The sequence below is a fragment of the Balaenoptera borealis genome, assembly GCF_965194805.1.
Source record: "Balaenoptera borealis genome assembly, chromosome: 2".
Taxonomy (NCBI): domain Eukaryota; kingdom Metazoa; phylum Chordata; class Mammalia; order Artiodactyla; family Balaenopteridae; genus Balaenoptera; species Balaenoptera borealis.
This window is the reverse complement of record NC_138867.1, coordinates 1,491,431-1,509,510: the sequence shown is the minus strand read 5'-3', so window position 1 is coordinate 1,509,510 and position 18,080 is coordinate 1,491,431. Positions and strand designations below refer to the sequence as shown.

At 60.0% G+C, this 18,080-nt stretch overlaps 1 protein-coding gene across 5 annotated transcripts in view; it reads left to right on the top strand.

The window, feature by feature from the left end:
- The first annotated feature begins 13,859 nt into the window (after positions 1-13,859).
- The window catches only part of SLC12A7 (solute carrier family 12 member 7), a 44,712-nt gene continuing 40,491 nt past the window's right edge, over positions 13,860-18,080 (top strand). For 3 of the 5 annotated variants that reach the window (XM_082381206.1, XM_082381205.1, XM_082381202.1), the window contains exon 1: positions 13,860-14,076. In XM_082381206.1, the coding sequence (XP_082237332.1) occupies positions 14,008-14,076 (69 nt within the window). In that variant the 5' untranslated portion in view covers positions 13,860-14,007. The remainder of the gene's footprint in view (positions 14,077-18,080) is intronic. The other 2 variants (XM_082381204.1, XM_082381203.1) reach the window with 2 other exon arrangements.

Here is an 18,080-nt window from a genome sequence, read left to right as displayed (position 1 = left end):
GGCATCTCAGGCTCTCTGTTGGAGTGAAGTGTCTCCTCGTTTCCTGTCACCCTGCCGTGTGGGGCTCTGTCACGAGTGCAGGGGTCGGGGGTTCCCCTCCCAGTGGGTCTCCCTCCACCGCCTTCTTTGGTGTCAAGTACGTAGTTTTTACTCCTGTGCTGTCTCCCGTTAGCTGGTCAGTCACACGTCCTCCTGTTCTCGGTGGTGTTGCTTGTTTGGGGAAATTAGCACTTTCCACACAGCCCAGGAACCCAGGACTCCTCCCACCTCTTGGGCGCCATTGCTTGTGTTTAACCCACCGATGTATTTAAGGTTTTGCGCGTTTAAACACTGACCCCATGGCCATTGCTGGCTTCTGCGGTCCACGTTCTGGCCCATTTCCCTATGTCCTTATGCTTTGGTTATTCTGTGTTTTCTGTGCTTCTGTTGAGAACCTTATTCTAGCTGCCTTCAGCTTGGGAAGAACTCTCTGAGGTTTTGCTTGTCTGGAGATGTCTTTATTTTGCCTTCCTTTTTTAAAATTGAAGTATAGCTGATTTACAATGTTGTGTTAGTTTCAGGTGTACAGCTCACCCACATGTGAACACACACACACACACACACATATATATTTTCTTTTTCAGATTCTTTTCCCTTGTGGGTTATTACAAAATACTGAGTATAGTTCCCTGTGTTGTACAGTAGGTCCTTGTCGTTTATCTATTTGATATATAGTAGTGAGTACATGTTAAATCCCAAACTCCTAATTTATCCCTCTCCCCACTTCCCCTTTGGTAACCATAAGTTTGTTTTCTATGTCTGGGGGTCTGTTTCTGCTTTGTAAATAAGTTCATTTGTATCTTTTTTTTTAGATTCCACATATAAGCAATATCATATGATATTTTTCTTTCTCTGACTTACTTCAGTTAGTATGACAATCTCTAGGTCTATCCATGTTGCTACAAATGGCATTATTTCACTCTTTTTTATGGCTGAGTAGTATTCCATTGTGTATATGTGCCACATCTCCTTTATCCACTCCTCTGTCGATGGACACTTAGGCTGCTTCCATGTCCTGGCCATTGTAATTAGTGCTGCAGTGAACATTGGGGTGCAGGCATCTTTCCTTCTCAACTACTGCATTTGCTGGCGTGGGCACCTGGCGGGCAGCCGCTTTCCCTGGGCACCTTAAACACTCTTCCTGTCCCCTCTGGCCTCGTCCCTCCTCTGACTGCCTCCCAAGCTGAAGTTGCACGTCTTTTCTGGTTCTGCTTTTTTGACGTGCATCCCCTTTCTCCTCGGGAGCCAAGTGTAGCTGTCAGACGGTCTCATCCCTGATGTTATTTTTCCTCTGTGCTCAGCACTCCTTTGTATCACACAGTTTGGCCCCTGGACTTTGGGAGGATCGTGCTCTTGCATTGGGCACAGGTTGACTTGGCGGATTCTGAGTGACCGTGGTCTTCAGTGGCAATCAGAGCTTATTTTTAAAACGTATTTTTAACTCATTGCCCTGAGAAAATAGAAATTAGTGGCTTGCAGCATTTACACACAAAAAGCTGTTCTCTGTAAATGCGGGATGTAAGTTATTCTTACTAGCGCAGCCCTCTCTGCTCTCACAGATTCAAGCCAAATATTTAAGGTTTAAATGAGGTAAACTGAGAGATAGTTATCTAACTCAGAAACTGTTAATCAAACATACTTGCCTTCTCCATGTCCTGGCTACTGTAAATAGTGCTGCAATGAACATTGTGGTACATGACTCTTTTTGAATTATGGTTTTCTCAGGGTATAGGCCCAGTAGTAGGATTGCTGGGTCATATGGTAATTCTATTTTTAGTTTTTTGAGGAACCTCCATACTGTTCTCCATAGTGGCTGTATCAATTTACATTCCCACCGACAGTGCAAGAGGGTTCCCTTTTCTCCACACCCTCTCCAGCATTTGTTTGTAGATTTTTTGACGATGGCCATTCTGACCAGCGTGAGGTGATCCCTCATTGTAGTTTTGATTTGCATTTCTCTAGTAATTAGTGATGTTGAGCATCTTTTCATGTGCCTCTTGACCTTCTGTATGTCTTCCTTGGTGAAATGTCTATTGAGGTCTTCCGCCCATTTTTTAACTGGATTGTTTGTTTTTTTGGTATTGAGCTCCATGAGCTGTTTGTATATTTTGGAGATTAATCCTATGTCTGTTGTTTCATTTGCAAATATTTTCTCCCATTCTGAGGGTTGTCTTTTTGTCTTGTTTATGGTTTCCTTTGCTGTCCATCGACAGATGAATGGATAAAGAAGGTGTGGCACATATATACAATGGAATATTACTCAGCCATAAAAAGAAACTAAATTGAGTTATTTGTAGTGAGGTGGATGGACCTAGAGACTGTCAATACAGAGTGAAGTAAGTCAGAAAGAGAAAAACAAATACTGTATGCTAACGCATATATATGGAATCTAAAAAAAAAAAAAGGACTGATGAACCTAGTTGCAGGGCAGGAATAAACAGGTAGACATAGACAATGGACTTGAAGACAGGGGGTGGGAGGGGAAGCAGGGGCGAAGTGAGAGTAGCATTGACATATGTACACTACCGCATGTAAAATAGATAGCTGGTGGGAAGCAGCCGCATAGCACAGGGAGATCAGCTCGGTGCTTTGTGACCACCTAGAGGGGTGGGATAGGGAGGGTGGGAAGGAGACGCAAGAGGGAGGGGATATGGGGACATGTGTATGCATATGGCCGATTTGCTTTGTTGTGCAACAGAAACTAACACAGTATTGTGAAGCAATTATACTCCAACAAAGATCTATTTAAAAAAAAAAAGACACACTTCCCTTCTCTCTCTCTCTTCATGGAGCAGAAGAAAGCCAAGAAAAGGAGGTGGATTTGGTTCAGTTTGCCAAGCAGATTTGAAGTTTAAAGCCTGGGGTGGCGGTTCAGCCTGCTTGGGAAACGGTTGGCAGAATCGGCTGCAGCCAGGTCTGTGTGTCCGCGGCCCCCAGACACGCACACGCGCGTCCCTCAGAGGCTCCTGTGCGGAGGTCTCAGCCCAGAGCCATGCGGGGCCCCAGCCTGTGGGCGGCAGGTCCTCTCCCTGGGCCTCAGGACCGTTGGTGTGACCTTGGGACAGGTCCCGGTCACTTTATCTGTGCTGTGGGTAATAATAGGATAGAAATCACTGCCCTGGGCGCTGGAGGGTGACCTGCTTATCTCTGGGCTTCAGCAGCTGTTTAATTTAAAAGATTGTAAAGTATTTTTGTCTCAGTGAGTCTGGCGCATGCCACCAAATGTGGCAGGTCCAGGGAAGCACCCAGCAGAGGGTCAGCCCTTCCCCTCCAGCCATGGAGGTGCCACCTGTCTCCTCCCGGGGCCGGGGTGGCGGGGGTGGTGTGCATGTGTGTGCACCTCTGTGTGATTCCTTGGGGAACATAGTTCAGATGCTCGTGTTTCTTACTTAGATACATACCCCGGACAGTGTTCCCCACCACTCTATGCAGGGGAAAGCATGCACTAAAGCAGATAGTCAAGAGGTGGAAGCAACCCAGGTGTCCATCGATGGATGATGGACAAACACAATGTGGTCCATTCAGACCATGGACTACGCTTCCGCCTTCAGAGGAAGGACATTCGGACGCAAGCTGCAATGGGAAGAACCGTGAGGGCTCTGCTGAGCTGGCCGGGAAGGGACGGGCACCGCGCCTGTCCCCTGTATAAGGACCAGGGGGAATCAGGTCCAGAGAGACGGAGACCAGGGTGGCGGGTCCCTGGGGCCGGGGAGGGGGCGGGGAGCTAGGGTTTAATGAGTTTCGGTTTTGCAAGATGATGAAAAAGTCCCAGAGATGGAGGCGGTGATGGCCGCACACCCACGTGGTGAAAGGTGGAACCGAGGCACAGAGCTTATGTGAGTGAGCACGGATCTGAATCTGGCAGAGTGTTTGTGCGGGCCCCAGCCGCTAGGAATGGGGGGCTTTTGTGGAGACAATGGGGCGACCTGATGGGCCTCAGCCTGGGTGTGGCTCCTTGGGGAGCCCCCTCTCCGGGACGGTGGCTCTGTGTGACGGGGGCTCTCGCGCTTGCTGCTCTGACTCTGGCTGGGCTTCTGTTTGACGTTTAGGCCACCAGGGCACCAGAGTGACCCCACGTAGTGGCCTCCGGGATTAATTATGGTTGCCAGTGTGAGTGTTCCTGATGCCACTGGGCTGTCACTCAATTACAGTTAAAATGGTTAACTTTATGTTATGGGTATTTTACCGCAATTAAACAAAATTCATTTTTTTGGAAAGGGAAAGAAAAGCTGAAAGGAGTAGACGGTTTGATGCGTTTCTGGGCCTGCTGTTAAAGGCAGGCCTGGCAGCAGCCGTGGCCTGGGCCACTGCCCGAGGTCCCCGCTGACCTAGGGTGACGCTTGGCGGGCTCGAGGCTGCGCCCCAAAACCTCAGCTGGTCCTTACCAGGCCTGCGAGGGGGGCAGAGGTGGACGCTGTGTGTGCCCGGTGACGGACTCCAGGCTGACCCAGTGGCCCAGTGGCCCTCCCCCCTGGGGGCTCGGGGAGAGGGGAGCCACGTGGCTGCCGTTCCTGAGAGACAGAGTAGGGACGCTGGGACCAGAGGAGCCAGGACGGCGCAGCCCCACCCCGGCCACGGGGCTGTAGTGCCCGACGCTCAGCCTTCCTGAGACCCCTCAGGAGCTTGTAGGAGTGGGGCGCGAGGCGGGGGCCCCGCCCAGGACTGCCGCGGGGACCCAGAGGGTGTCCCCCGCTGAGCACGGTGAGCCCAGAAAGGGTGGGAAATAACGGAGGCTGCGGCTGGGCTGGGGTGGCAGGGGTCTCACCTCTGAGACAGCACCAGGCAGGGCAGTCCCCTGAGGAGGCTTAGAGGCCCTACTCAGCTGCCCCGGGGTTGGGAGTCTGGGGCACAGACCCCCCAGGTGACCAGCGACATGCCTCGAGCAGACGCTGGCCAGAGGAAGGCAGACGTCCTCCCAGCCCGCGTCTTCCGTTTTCCCCGTCCACACAGCGCTCAGCGCAGCCGGTGGCCTCCTGTGCAGCCCCCGTGCCACAGCCCGTCCGGGGAGATGCCTGCAGTCTGCTCCCCTCGGGCCTGGGCCCCAAGCTGGCACCACAGGGCCTCCCCACGCCGCTGCCCCCTCCATCCGCCTGCTGCCCGGGGCCTCCTTCCCCCAGGGACCGCTCCTCGTGCCCTGTGCTTGGTCCACCTCCGTCCTCCAGCCTGGGGACTCGCCTCCCAGACCAGATGGACCTGCTGGTTCGCGCTGTGTGTCCAGCCTCGGCTGCAGTGCTGGGGGATGGAGCGTTGAGCTGATGAGGGAACTGGTCAGTGAAGGAGCCCACGCTTCCCCCAGAGCCTTGTGACCCCCACCGTCTCACGGCCCCCGTCAGGGACACCACTGCCCCGGCCCCTCCCAGGCTGCGTGTGCACGTAGCTGTCCTTCCCTAGGAGAGCTTGCACTGGCTCCCGAGGACACCCGTGGATGTGTGGCAGGGTTTGCCCCTCGGGCCAGGCGAGGTCCCGACGACAGCGGGCTCACGTCCAGGAAAGGCACAGCGCCGTCCCAGCCCCCATAGGCTGTGTGACATCTAGCAAGTCACACAGCCTCTCTGGGCCCCACAGAACAAGTGTCTTTATTGTGCCCGCGGTTGGTTGTCTTTTTTCTTTCTCCGTGATTAGTTGAGGTCACCCGCACGAAGACTCAGAGCAGCCCCTGACTCAATGAGTATCAGGGAAAAGCCCTGCTGGGGGCTTGTGGGCCCTTGGGGCCTGGACGCTGGCCTCCACCCTCCCCAGGAGGCTGTGAGCTACTTGAAGGGAACAGGCGCCGTGCTCTGACTGTTTTGGTGAACTCGGCGCCCGCCCCCATCAGGGCCTCCTGCCGGCTGGGCTAAGCAGACCGTTGTCTGGGGACCGAGGCACCTCTGATGGGGGTGTGCCAGCCAGACGGGGCTCCGATGCCGGGCAGATGGCTTTGTGATTTAACAGGTGTTTGCTGGCTGCTCTTTCCTTGTTGACAGAAGGTCGGGACAGAAGGTGCCAGGAAGATGAGGGATGCGGACCTGCCGTGATTCAGGGGTGTGGTGACAGCACTCCAGGAGGGTGGCAGCCGCGTTCTTCCCTGCGAGTTGCAGACGGGGCTGGATGCCACGGGTCGGTTTGAGCCTGATTCTGACTCAGAACACCCCTCGGAGCCCTTCTGTCTTTCTCCTGTGAGGGATGCACCCACCATGCCACGCCCTGAGCGTTCTGTGCCCAGGGATGCCCGCGCAGCCCCATCCAGGTCAGAGCGGGGCCCGGTCTGCACTCCAGATGCGCCTGCCTGCCTGGGAGCTGCCATTCTGGCACCTGGCCATGCGCTGGTCTTCCTGCCCTGGAGCACCTGGTGGGCAGGGTGGTGCGGCCTCCTCTCGTCCCAAGGCCGCGCGCATCCCACCCGATGCACGTGCCCTCCCGTTTGCCCGTCGCTGTTGATGGGCATGTGCGTTGTTCACAGCCGGGCCGACCCGATGGTGCTGCTGGGACCGTCCTGGGGTGTCTCTGGTGCACACACGTTGCTGGGTGGTGACGGAGCCGGTTTTACATGCCCGGCGTGTCAGGAAGTCCCCACGTCCTGCCCTGGCCCGCACCGGGCCTTCCTGCGGTGGTGGGTGGACCCCGTCCCTGAAGGGGCTGCCTCACCTCCACTGTGGAGTCCACGCCCCCCCTTCTTTTCTCAGTGGTCCTTATACTGTCCGGACAGGCCTGGGTCGGTAACACGGCTGGCAGCTGCCTTGGGCTCTGGGGCCCACTTTCCTGCCCCTGATGGCGTCCCTGAGGAGCAGTGGCTGACGCTGCTGAAGACCACGTCGCTTCCTTTCATGGAGCGTTCCAGGCCCCGAAGGAGTCCCCAGCCATCACCTTTGTGTACTTCTGTGTTCACGAAGGAGTCCCCAGCCATCACCTTTGTGTACTTCTGTGTTCACGAAGGAGTCCCCAGCCGTCACCTTTGTGTACTTCTGTGTTCACGAAGGAGTCCCCTGCCATCACCTTTGTGTACTTCTGTGTTCACGAAGGAGTCCCCAGCCGTCACCTTTGTGTACTTCTGTGTTCACGAAGGAGTCCCCAGCCATCACCTTTGTGTACTTCTGTGTTCACGAAGGAGTCCCCAGCCATCACCTTTGTGTACTTCTGTGTTCACGAAGGAGTCCCCAGCCATCATCTTTGTGTACTTCTGTGTTCACGAAGGAGTCCCCAGCCGTCATCTTTGTGTACTTCTGTGTTCACGAAGGAGTCCCCTGCCGTCACCTTTGTGTACTTCTGTGTTCACGAAGGAGTCCCCTGCCGTCACCTTTGTGTACTTCTGTGTTCACGAAGGAGTCCCCTGCCGTCACTTCTGTGTACTTCTGTGTTCACGAAGGAGTCCCCAGCCATCACCTTTGTGTACTTCTGTGTTCACGAAGGAGTCCCCAGCCATCACCTTTGTGTACTTCTGTGTTCACGAAGGATTCCCCAGCCATCACCTTTGTGTACTTCTGTGTTCACGAAGGAGTCCCCAGCCATCACTTCTGTGTACTTCTGTGTTCACGAAGGAGTCCCCAGCCATCACTTCTGTGTACTTCTGTGTTCACGAAGGAGTCCCCAGCCATCACTTCTGTGTACTTCTGTGTTCACGAAGGAGTCCCCTGCCATCACCTTTGTGTACTTCTGTGTTCACGAAGGAGTCCCCTGCCATCACCTTTGTGTACTTCTGTGTTCACGAAGGAGTCCCCAGCCATCACTTCTGTGTACTTCTGTGTTCACGAAGGAGTCCCCAGCCATCACCTTTGTGTACTTCTGTGTTCACGAAGGAGTCCCCTGCCATCACCTTTGTGTACTTCTGTGTTCACGAAGGAGTCCCCTGCCATCACCTTTGTGTACTTCTGTGTTCACGAAGGAGTCCCCAGCCATCACCTTTGTGTACTTCTGTGTTCACGAAGGAGTCCCCAGCCATCACTTCTGTGTACTTCTGTGTTCATGAAGGAGTCCCCAGCCATCACCTTTGTGTACTTCTGTGTTCACGAAGGAGTCCCCAGCCATCATCTTTGTGTACTTCTGTGTTCACGAAGGAGTCCCCAGCCATCACCTTTGTGTACTTCTGTGTTCACGAAGGAGTCCCCAGCCATCACCTTTGTGTACTTCTGTGTTCACGAAGGAGTCCCCAGCCATCACCTTTGTGTACTTCTGTGTTCACGAAGGAGTCCCCTGCCATCACCTTTGTGTACTTCTGTGTTCACGAAGGAGTCCCCAGCCATCACTTCTGTGTACTTCTGTGTTCACGAAGGAGTCCCCTGCCATCACTTCTGTGTACTTCTGTGTTCACGAAGGAGTCCCCTGCCATCACTTCTGTGTACTTCTGTGTTCACGAAGGAGTCCCCTGCCATCACTTCTGTGTACTTCTGTGTTCACGAAGGAGTCCCCTGCCATCACTTCTGTGTACTTCTGTGTTCACGAAGGAGTCCCCAGCCATCACCTTTGTGTACTTCTGTGTTTCGCAGCCCTGACTTCAGGCTGTGCTCCTGCAGGCCTCGGGCCTCCCCGATGGCCTCACGGGATGGCCAGCCCAGGGGCCGCCCCACAGGGAGCCCTGAGAGCCAGCCAGGTGGCCAGGCTCTCTGCAGCCCCAGAGAGACCCACGGCACTCTGAGGGGTGAAAGGGGAGCCTGGCCACCACATCAGCAGAAAGGGCCCGCGTCGACTCCAGTGCCACGTGGTGGAACCTGACGGCTTTCAGTGGGACCGCAAGGCTGGGAACCACCTGCACGTGTGCCAGGCTGGGGTGGACAGGATTTTGGAGGGAAGACGGAGCAGCAAAGGGGAGCCATTGGTCCTGAAGGGAGGTCAGAAGCATTAGAGCTTGAAGCTGGAAGCTCCCGTTCCCGCAGCCCCTGCCCCGTCCTGGCACAGGAAGCTGGGGCCGGCCCATCCTGCCCATCCTGGAAGTCCCTGGGGAAGTCCAGAGGGGGTGGCTGTGTCCCTTCCCTGCACCCTGAGATGTGGCCTCCTGGGGAAGGGTGGGAGGACCCCTGCCGGCGCCCTGAGCCATCTCGGGCCTGGGGGTGTGTGGCAGGGGAGCCCAGGGGGCTGGGGGCTGGCACGGAGATGGCAGGGTGGGTGAGATACGCGGCCTGGACCCCTGATGCCCTGAGAGTCCCGGCTGTTCCTGAGGCTGGGACTGGCTGCCGGGGCCCTGGCGCACTTGACCATGGGTGAGACGGGCAGCGTGGTAGCTGTACGTGGACAGGAGTGGACGGGAGACAGTTTCACACGCGCGCATTGCCAAGCAGAGGCGTGCGCCTGCTCCCAGCGTTTCCGTGGAGCTGACGGCCCTCGGGGGTTCTGGGGAGCACCGTGGGTGCTGGCGAGGGCCCTGGGCGTCTGGGCTCCGGCTGTGGCCCCCAGGACAGGGTTGGGGAAGGCGGCGGCGGTGACCGTGGGTCTGGCCTTTGCATCCCCGGATCCCAGTTGCTTGAAAAACGCTGTGCTGTCAGTGGTGCTTCCTTCAGCCTCCCTGGTGAGACTTAAAATGTCCTGCGAATCAGAGAACGAATTCTTGAAGCTCGCCTAGAAGGCCTTCGCCTCCAGCACGTACGGTCTCAGGTGAGGAGGAGCATTTGTACTTTCCCAGGTTGAATTTTCACATGCCAGACTTTGGTTGCACAAAAACGGGTCAGGGCCCTCCTTGCTGGACCAGGTATAAAATGCGGCTGCACCCTCTTCCGGACCGTCCAGCAGGCGGGAAGGTCCGCCGCGCTCTTCTCTGACAACGGGGAGCCACCACTTCCTTTCTTCGAGAATTAAAACAATAGGGGCTCTGAGCACCGAGGCTGCGGGGTTCCCGGGAGCTGGGCCTGCCTCTCTCCCTGCCCCGCCCACGACTGATCGGACCCCGACTCTCTTCCCTGTAAACCAGGCCGAGGCTCGCCAGCTGCCCAGCCGCACCGGGAAGAACCCCCAGAAATGGTCGGCGTCTTCGGGGTTTCAGCTCAGTTCATTCTGAGTGCCGTTGTCTGGGGTCAACCTGTAGCCGGCGACTCACCCAAGTCCTCTCTGGCCTGTCCTGGGCCGTGTCCCACCTCCTCCCAGACCCGCTCTCTCTTTCCTGGTGGGAAGACCCCAGTCTCCGGCAGGAGACTCCCCGAGACCAGTCATGCCCAGAGCGGCCTTCTTTGGCCCTGGCTGGTGATCGAGTTTGTCCGGTTGTCTGCACATTCCATGGGGTGACTGCCGAGAGTCCTGCTGGGTCTGGCCGGGTCGGCTCGCTGTTTCGCTTAGCTGGCCTGCTCTCCTTCCCTGCGGTTTTTGGAAAGCTCTTTGCAAAATCCTCAGGTTACAGGGAAAGGTTTCTCAGGGTGGGGGCTTCTCTCTTTTGTCAAGGGGCTCTGGGTCCTCCTGGTGGAACTCTGGCAGGAACCGGCTTCCCAGAGCTGTGCCCCCCAACCCCTACCCCCCCACCCCACCCATCCCCCACGCCCCATCCCCCATCCCCTACCCCACCCCCATCCCCCATCCCCCACCCCTACCCCACCCATCCCCCCACCCCATCCCCCATCCCCCTACCCCCATCCCCCACCCATCCCCTACCCCCATCCCCCACTCCATCCCCCTACCCCACCCCATCCCCCATCCCCCAACCCCTACCCCACCCATCCCCCTACCCCCATCCCCATCCCGCTACCCCATCCCCCACTCCATTCCCCTACCCCACCCCCATCCCCCCATGCCCCCATCCCCCTACCCCACCCCCATCCCCCCATCCCCCTACCCCACCCCCATCCCCCCATCCCCCTACCCCACCCCATCCCCCATCCCCCATCCCCCTACCTCACCCCTATGAGATGCCCCAGACGGCCCGGTGGGGTCTCCCAGAGGGTGGGCCTTACGACTGGATCCCTGCCCTCTAGTGCTCAGGCCCTGTGCTTTCTGAACTGTGTATTCTCTTAACGTCACTTCCTTTCCTCCGCCCAGCAAGGTCTCTGGGGGGGAGGGGCGTTTGCTGGTGGGGGTCCCACCCGCACGTCTTCAGATGCCACCCGACAGGGACTTCTCGGGGAGGTGCTGCCCGCTCCTGTGTGTGCACCCCGATCCCGGAGGCGGAGGGGCAGGGTGGGTGAGCCTGGGGCATCCTGGCACCAAGAGTGGGCCACCCAGCCACCAGGCACATGACGTCCTGAGCTGGGGACAGGCAGAGCAGGGCCAGCTGGTGGCAGGAGGACATGGAGGGTGTGGAGACCAAGTTTCAAGATATGGCTGCGTGTCACTTAGAAACAAGGAACTTCTGTTTGTTTGTTTTGTTGTTTTAATTGAAGTCCAGTTGATTTACAAACTTGTGTGAACTTCAGGTGTACAGCAAAGTGATTCAGTTACACATATCTATATTCTTTTTCAGATTCTTTTCCATTAAAGTTTATTACAAGATATAGAGTATATTTCCTTGTGCTATACAGTAGGTCCTTGTCATTTATCTATTTTACGTGTAGTGAAAGAAGGAACTTTATTTACCTAGAATTATAAAATTATTTTATTTTGAAAAATTCCAAACCTACAGAAAAGCGCAAGAATAGTGCGAGAACCCGCACTCACCCCAGTGATGTCCTTGACATCTGCCCTTGCCGTCCCATCCACCCCTTCAGCCCTTTCACCTGCTGAGGGCTGGGTTTCGTTTGCTTCTCAGGTGACAATGACGTGATTCAGGAGCCAGGCCATTGTTATGCAGAACCCAGAGCCAGTTAGGTCCTGGGTAGGCGGCCTGGCCGCAGAGCCGCAGGGCTTCTGCGTGGGTGGGCCTTGGGTAAGCACTGCCAGAGCCCGGGGTGGGGGGGCCTGGACTTGGGGCCACAGAGGGGGTCACAGTGGGGAGCTGGATGCAGGGTCACCTACAAAGGCTTCTGCAAGCTCAGCGCTGACCGCCACCCCAAGTTACTGCCACCTGTGGGGGGCAGTGGGGGTTGAGGTTTCATCGGCAGAGCCCCGAGGGCAGGGGGGCTGCCAGCCTCCTCACAGACCGGGGGTCTCAGCTCCGTCCAGCTGTGTTGGTGACCACGGGAGCGCATCAGCAAGTCCAGCCCCTTCGTTTTGCAGATGAGGAGACCGAGGCCAGAGGCCAAGGGTCGTCGGCAGGGGCTGGGAGGGCATCTCCTTTCCTGTTCAGAGCCTGTGTTTGGTCCTCCGACTTCGCCGCCCAAGGTTCAGCCGCAGCCTCATCTTTCCGCGCTGGGCCTTGCTGTCCGGGAGGGTGTGCGGGGCTGGGTCGCGTGTGCAGAGGGCCCCACATCCAGGGAAGAGGCCACAGTCCCGCTCTGAGCCACCGCATGGGGGGCAGACACGGGGTCCTTGTGGGTGACGTCAGGGAGAGGGTCTGTGCTCCGCCACCCCCTTCAGCGCCACATCCATCGTGTTGCCGGGCGACGCTCCTATCTTCCCCAGGGAGCTGGTCCCTCCCCGGAAGGACATCTGGAAACGCTCCAGTCCTTTGGGGGCGGCCCTTTCCCCACCTTCCACGCTGCTGACCTGGAGAGCCGCTGAAGCCACCCAGCACCATCGCAGCGCTGATCTCTGCCGTCTGACACTGCTGCCCCTTCCACGGGCCTGCAGATCTCCCCTCGGCCCAGCGTGGTCTGTGACCGTGGCCCAGGCCAGGGGCACCCCCGCCTCAGGAGGCTGGTGCTGCTGCTGCTGGTGGGGCTGTTGACAGGGGAGCGTTCCCGGGGGTCCCAGGCCCGCCTTCTGCCAGGAGCCCGGGACAGAGGTGGGAGCCTGGGCCACCCTGCCTGCTTCTCTTGTCTTCTCTTGGAAGTGGCTTTTCGGATTTTGGTTTTCTGTGCGTTGGTTGTTGAGGAGAACACAGTGCAGGGGAATGCGGACCCCTGCGACCCCTGCCCAGAGATACGCGTGGCCTCCCCTGCCTTCAGGCCCATAGGAACTCACATGCACTTTCAAACAGGATCAGACTGTCTGATTATTCTGCTGCAGTATGTCGTGACCATTTTTGCCCACACCACCTATATTTATGCCTTATTTTTGTAAAACTGCTTTGGGGTGATTCATTGCACCTAAATGCTACAACTTTTTGGGCTAATTTCTCTTTGATGGACGTTTGGACACAGATTTCCTGTGTCTTTAAGAAACTACCAGGTGATGGCAGGTTACAAGGCAGGTGGCATCCTGGTGAGTGCCTAGCTCGGGTCTGGAGTCCCACCTTGTGCCTTCCCTGATCTGGCCTGCAAGCTTCCCTTCCCCGGGGGCCTCCCCAGACAGAACCTAGTGGGGTGGGGGCAGGGGAGGTCTCCCCCGAGCCGGCAGGGATGGGCCTGGGGTCCCCGGTGGGCGGGGTCCTGTCGCAGAGCCCTGGTGACTTGTGACTACACGGTTGTGTCCGTTGTGGACCGGGCGCCCTGCTAACCGTGGCTCCCTTCAGCTGGAAGCGCTTCCCTAAACGAAGCGCTCGGTGAGCCTCAGTCAGGCAAGGGGGAGGGGAGGGGAGACCAGACCTCAGGCGGGGTGGACAGTCCCACTCTCGGGGTGAGGGGGACAGTGAGGGCGGAGGGGGGTACAGTTGCGGGCAGGGGGATGGCCGTAAGGGCGGGAGCAAGGGGGAAAGACCGGCCAGAGGCCTGCCTGGGGCAGTGGGGGAGCGGGCCGTGCAGGAACCGAAAGCCAGCCGCTGTGGGCGGGGCGGCACTGGGGGTCTGGGGGCGCGGGCAGCGCCCGGGCGCAGGCTGGGGGAGCGTCCTCAGCGGAAGCAGCCCCGCCCCGGCCCATGGAGCGCAAACTTTTCCAGGGCTCGCGGGGAAAGCCAGGTGCGGTCACGTGGGGCGGGGCGGGGCGGGGGCGGACCGCGCTGACCCCGCCCCTGCGCCCTAGTCCGGCCTCGTCGGCGGGAGCGGGCGGAGCTGCGCCGGGGCGTTCGGAGTGGCCGGTGCGCGCGGAGTGGACGGAGCGCCAGGCGAGCCATGCCCACCAACTTCACCGTGGTGCCTGTGGAGGCGCGGGCGGACGGCGGCCAGGATGAGGGTCCCGAACAGACCGAGGCGCCGGGCCCCCCCGAGGGCGGTGAGCCCAACTGCCCGAGCCCGGGTGAGGGCGGCCGCACCTGCCCGCGGGACAAAGGCGGAGGCCCGGCTGCGCGGGGCTGGCGGCCGGGGGGAAGGAGAGGGGAGGGGAGGGGAGGGAGGGGAGGAGGGGGCGGCCCTGGAGGGAGGGGGTGGGAGGCCGCGGCGGAGGGGGTGGCACGGGTGGCAGGGAGGGGAGGGCGACCCGGACCGGGACGTCGCCCGAGGAAGGGGTGTGGGGCTGCTCTCCGCTCCTCCTCCCCCTGATTCCCGGCCCGCGCCCTCCTCTCACTCCGCACTAGTTTCCCCCGCTTTGCCTGCTTCTGTGGTTCCCGTCTCACCGCCCCCCACCCCTGCCTGACGAGCCCCCTCTCCAAGCTTAGTGGTGGAGGCACTGGGCGAGGGTTTCAGGGGCGGTGGGCCCTCCTCTGCTGCGCCCCCATGGTCCCCCCCCGGGGCCTAGGAAGCACCTTTCTCCCACTTGGGGTGGGCCCCTGGGGAGGTGTGAGACGCCCTGGGTAGCTAGGGAGACCGAGGAGGGGCCCTTCCTCCGAGAGTTCCCAGGCCCCCCAGGCCCGGTGACCCGGTGGGGTCCCCACCCGTGGTAAGGCTCCTGGGGCAGGAGCGCCTGGCTCCTTCCTTCCCAGCCACCTTTGCTTTGTTCGTCTCCGCTCTTGCGCGGTGGGGTAAAGGGCCGCCAGTCACATAAGCCCGGCTGACCCGGGACAGGCCCACGCTCTGTGGGGTCTTGAGCAGGGAGTTCAGGTCCCTGCCGGGGCAGAGGAGGGGAGCTGTACTCAGGCTGAGGGTCCTCCTTGCCCACTTCGCTTCTGGAATCAGGTCTCTGGCACTTTCACTTTCTCTTGGTGCGGGGGCATCCCCAGGCCTGTTCCTCCATTATCTGGGCTCTAGGCCCGGGCTTCTCTGCAGCTAATAGGTTGGTCACCCTGAGTCCGCTGCTTCATCTGGGGCTCAGCGCCCCTCTAGAAATGGAGGGTCACTCTGCAGCGTTGGGGAAGAGATGTCCTGCTCCAGGCAGGAAAGAGGGCGAGGTCAGTGGAGGCCACAGGTCCTGGCGCCTGGAGGCCGGGCACCCCTTGGGGGCAGCACGCTGTCCTAGTGGGCAGGGGCGGGTCGGCAGGGTCCCGCCCCGTCCCTCGGGTGCCCGCCAGCTTTCCTCTGCACGTGGGTGTGGGTGTGGGTGTGGGACTGGGCACGGCTGCCGACGGCTTGGAGGCTGAAACCAGGCCGGACTTGAAGGCAGAGTCCGTAAGCCCAGCCTTTCTCTCACTGCGGCTCTGACTAGCGCATCCCGGTGTGGCCTTTCTGGGTGAGCGGCGTTTCACCGGCCACCAGGAGCCATCGTGTCCTCGGGGACCCTCAACCTTTCCGGGTGTGCGGCCCCCTGCCTGCTGGCTCCTTCTCGGACGGGCCTCGGTGGCTCTCTGTAAGCTAGGTGCCCCTGGGCCTGTGCTCAGGGCTGCCAGGAGGGCCGTGGTGTCGCCTGCCCGGCTGACCTCGAGCCCCCAGCCCGCCCTCAGTCCAAGGCTCTTGCTTTCTCAGCCGTAATCCCACTTCATTCCCTCTCCCGGCTCGTCTAGAACCCCCTTTGCCTGTGTGCTCTCAGAGGCAGGAGCACAGGCAAATGCTAAGTGTGGGCATCCTGCATGCTTTTCAACAAACCCTCTAGGGTCTGAGCTGCACCTGTGACACTTAGATGAGTTGGCACAGAACTTCACCCTGGGAACCCTGTGTTCTTCACTCGTCCTCATGTTCCCTTAGAGGGACAGCCGCAGAAGACCTTGGGGAACTGGGCGGAGCCCCCTATGGGGTCACAGGCAGGCGTCCTGTTGCCTTTCGGGGTCTGCTCGGCTAGGTTCTGAGTTTTAACGCAAGCCGTCAGACCAGTCGGTGCCCAGAGAGGCCCTGTGACGGGCACCGCGTCGCCAGCGTGACGGGGGAGCCTGGGAAGCAGCCTCACGCGCTTCCCAGTGGTGGGACAGTCCTGCGGGAGCCGGAACCGCTGGCCGGAGCCCCTTTGAAGACCCGCGTGCAGGGCCCTTGCCCTGTGGTCCAGCTTGTGGCCACACCTGCTCGTCGCAGAGTCACTGAAGTTCCTTCCTGACTCTGTGGCTGGCCTTTGAACCTCCAGGGGGGCACCTGGCTTTCTGGGTGGGCCTCCCGGTGGTGCTGGTGAAGCAGGTTTGGGGATACCCTCCCGAGGTGTACCCGGGGCTGTCGTGGAAATAGGGAGCGTGGGACGCCAGGGCGAGGGTGGGAGGGAGGTGAGGAGGGGCCAGCGCTCACGTCTGCAGGCCCACCTGGCTGACCCAGAGCTTGGTGGGCTCTGAGGCTGAGGGCCTGGTCGGTGAGCCTGTGGCACGGGGCGGCCGCCTGGGCTGCCTCTGGTCCCTGCGTCCAGGCTGGGCCTGCGGGGAGCCCTGTTGTCAGCCTGTGAAGCCGGGGCCCGTTTCCTGGCTGTCGGAGGCTCTGGGCCTTCATCAGGGTGCGGTGGCCGATACCAAGTGTTGACCTTGAACTGCCCCTGCTGTTTTGACCTTGGCTGTGTCCGGTCGGCAGGCCCACAGTTGGCGCTTTAGAGCCGGGAAGGTGGCCTGCGGGCGGTGAGGTGGGGGTGTCCACGTGCACCCCCAGAGGGGTGGCGCCGACCCCACTGCCCTCTACCGCAGGGCCCGTGGGCTGGGCCCTGGAGGTCCACTGTCCCTGCCGGTCTCCTGCCCGTTCCTCCCCGGGAGCTGCCCTCAGCTCCGCTGGGGCTTCCTCTTCCTTTCTTGTTCCTCTTTTTGGATTCCTTTCCCGTGATTTCATGCTCTGCCGCTCAGGTCCTGTGGGTCACGCGGGGGTCTGCTCTTGCCCCCTGTGAAGGGGACCCGCGCCCCCAGCCACTGACCCAGGCAGCTCTGGGAGCGTCACCTTTGTCCTGCGGGGCTCGGGGTCACAGGGAGCAGGCTGTGTGCCGATGCGTGTGCCCGCTGCCCTCGAGGGGCTGCTGCCGCTGGGGTGGCCAGAGCACAAGGCCGGGGCCCTGGGCGTTGGGACGTGAGCGCGGCCGGAGAGTGGGCCCAAGACAAAGCCTTGAGGTTCTGTCCTGCTGGGCCGAGGCCGCGGAGCATTGCTCCGTCACTGGGTCCAGGAAGGAAGGGATGCGTCATGCTGGCGTGGGGGACGTCTGAGCAGGAAGGGCAGGCGGTGCAGGCTGTCCGAAGGGCTGACCCCTGAAAATCGGTTGACCCTCATCCACTGAGGGAAGAGTGGACGGTGCTGTGTGTCTCCCGGTCCCCCGGGGCCCCAGGGGGAGAAGGGGTCCTCCGTTCTCCAGCAGCGCACAGGGCATCACCAACCAGCGGGCCCCGCCAAGTGCTGGAGCAGCAGGGAATTCCACTGCCCCCCAGCCCCCAAGAGGCGCCGGGCAGAGAGGCAGTTAACACGCCCCAGGACGCTCGGCGCGGTGGCGCCTCCACACGCAAGCCCTGCTGGCCTCTGGGGCCCTCTCCTTGCCTAGCAGAGAGCCCAGCCAAGCCCACGGCTCCCCTCTGCCAGGGGCCGCCCAGGACACACACACCGGGCAGTCCTCCCGCCACCCCCAGACACACGCGCACGCACGCACACACACAACGGGACAGCCCCACCCCAGCCGGCTCCGTGCCGCCCTTCTGTGGAATCCCCCTGGGCCAGCTCAGCGCCCCATGGCGTCAGACCCTGACTCATTGCCCCGAGGCGCCTGTCTCAGGCCGGGCTCACCCCACCCCATCCCGGGGGCTGCATTTGAGGGAGCTGAATTTCTGGGGACAGGCTGCTGCTGGTCCTTGTTACCATCGGACAGCCTGCATCCCGCCGGTCCCCTCGTGCGGCCAGGCCCAACACAACCCAGGGACAGCCTCGGGCCCGAGTGCCCACGTCACTGGAGGTGGCGACACAAGCAGAGGGTCTGTCTGCAGGGCCTGCCACTCCGCTCTTGAGGCCACAGCCACCTTATGAACGGAGGCAGGTGGGTTCACCTGGGCAGAG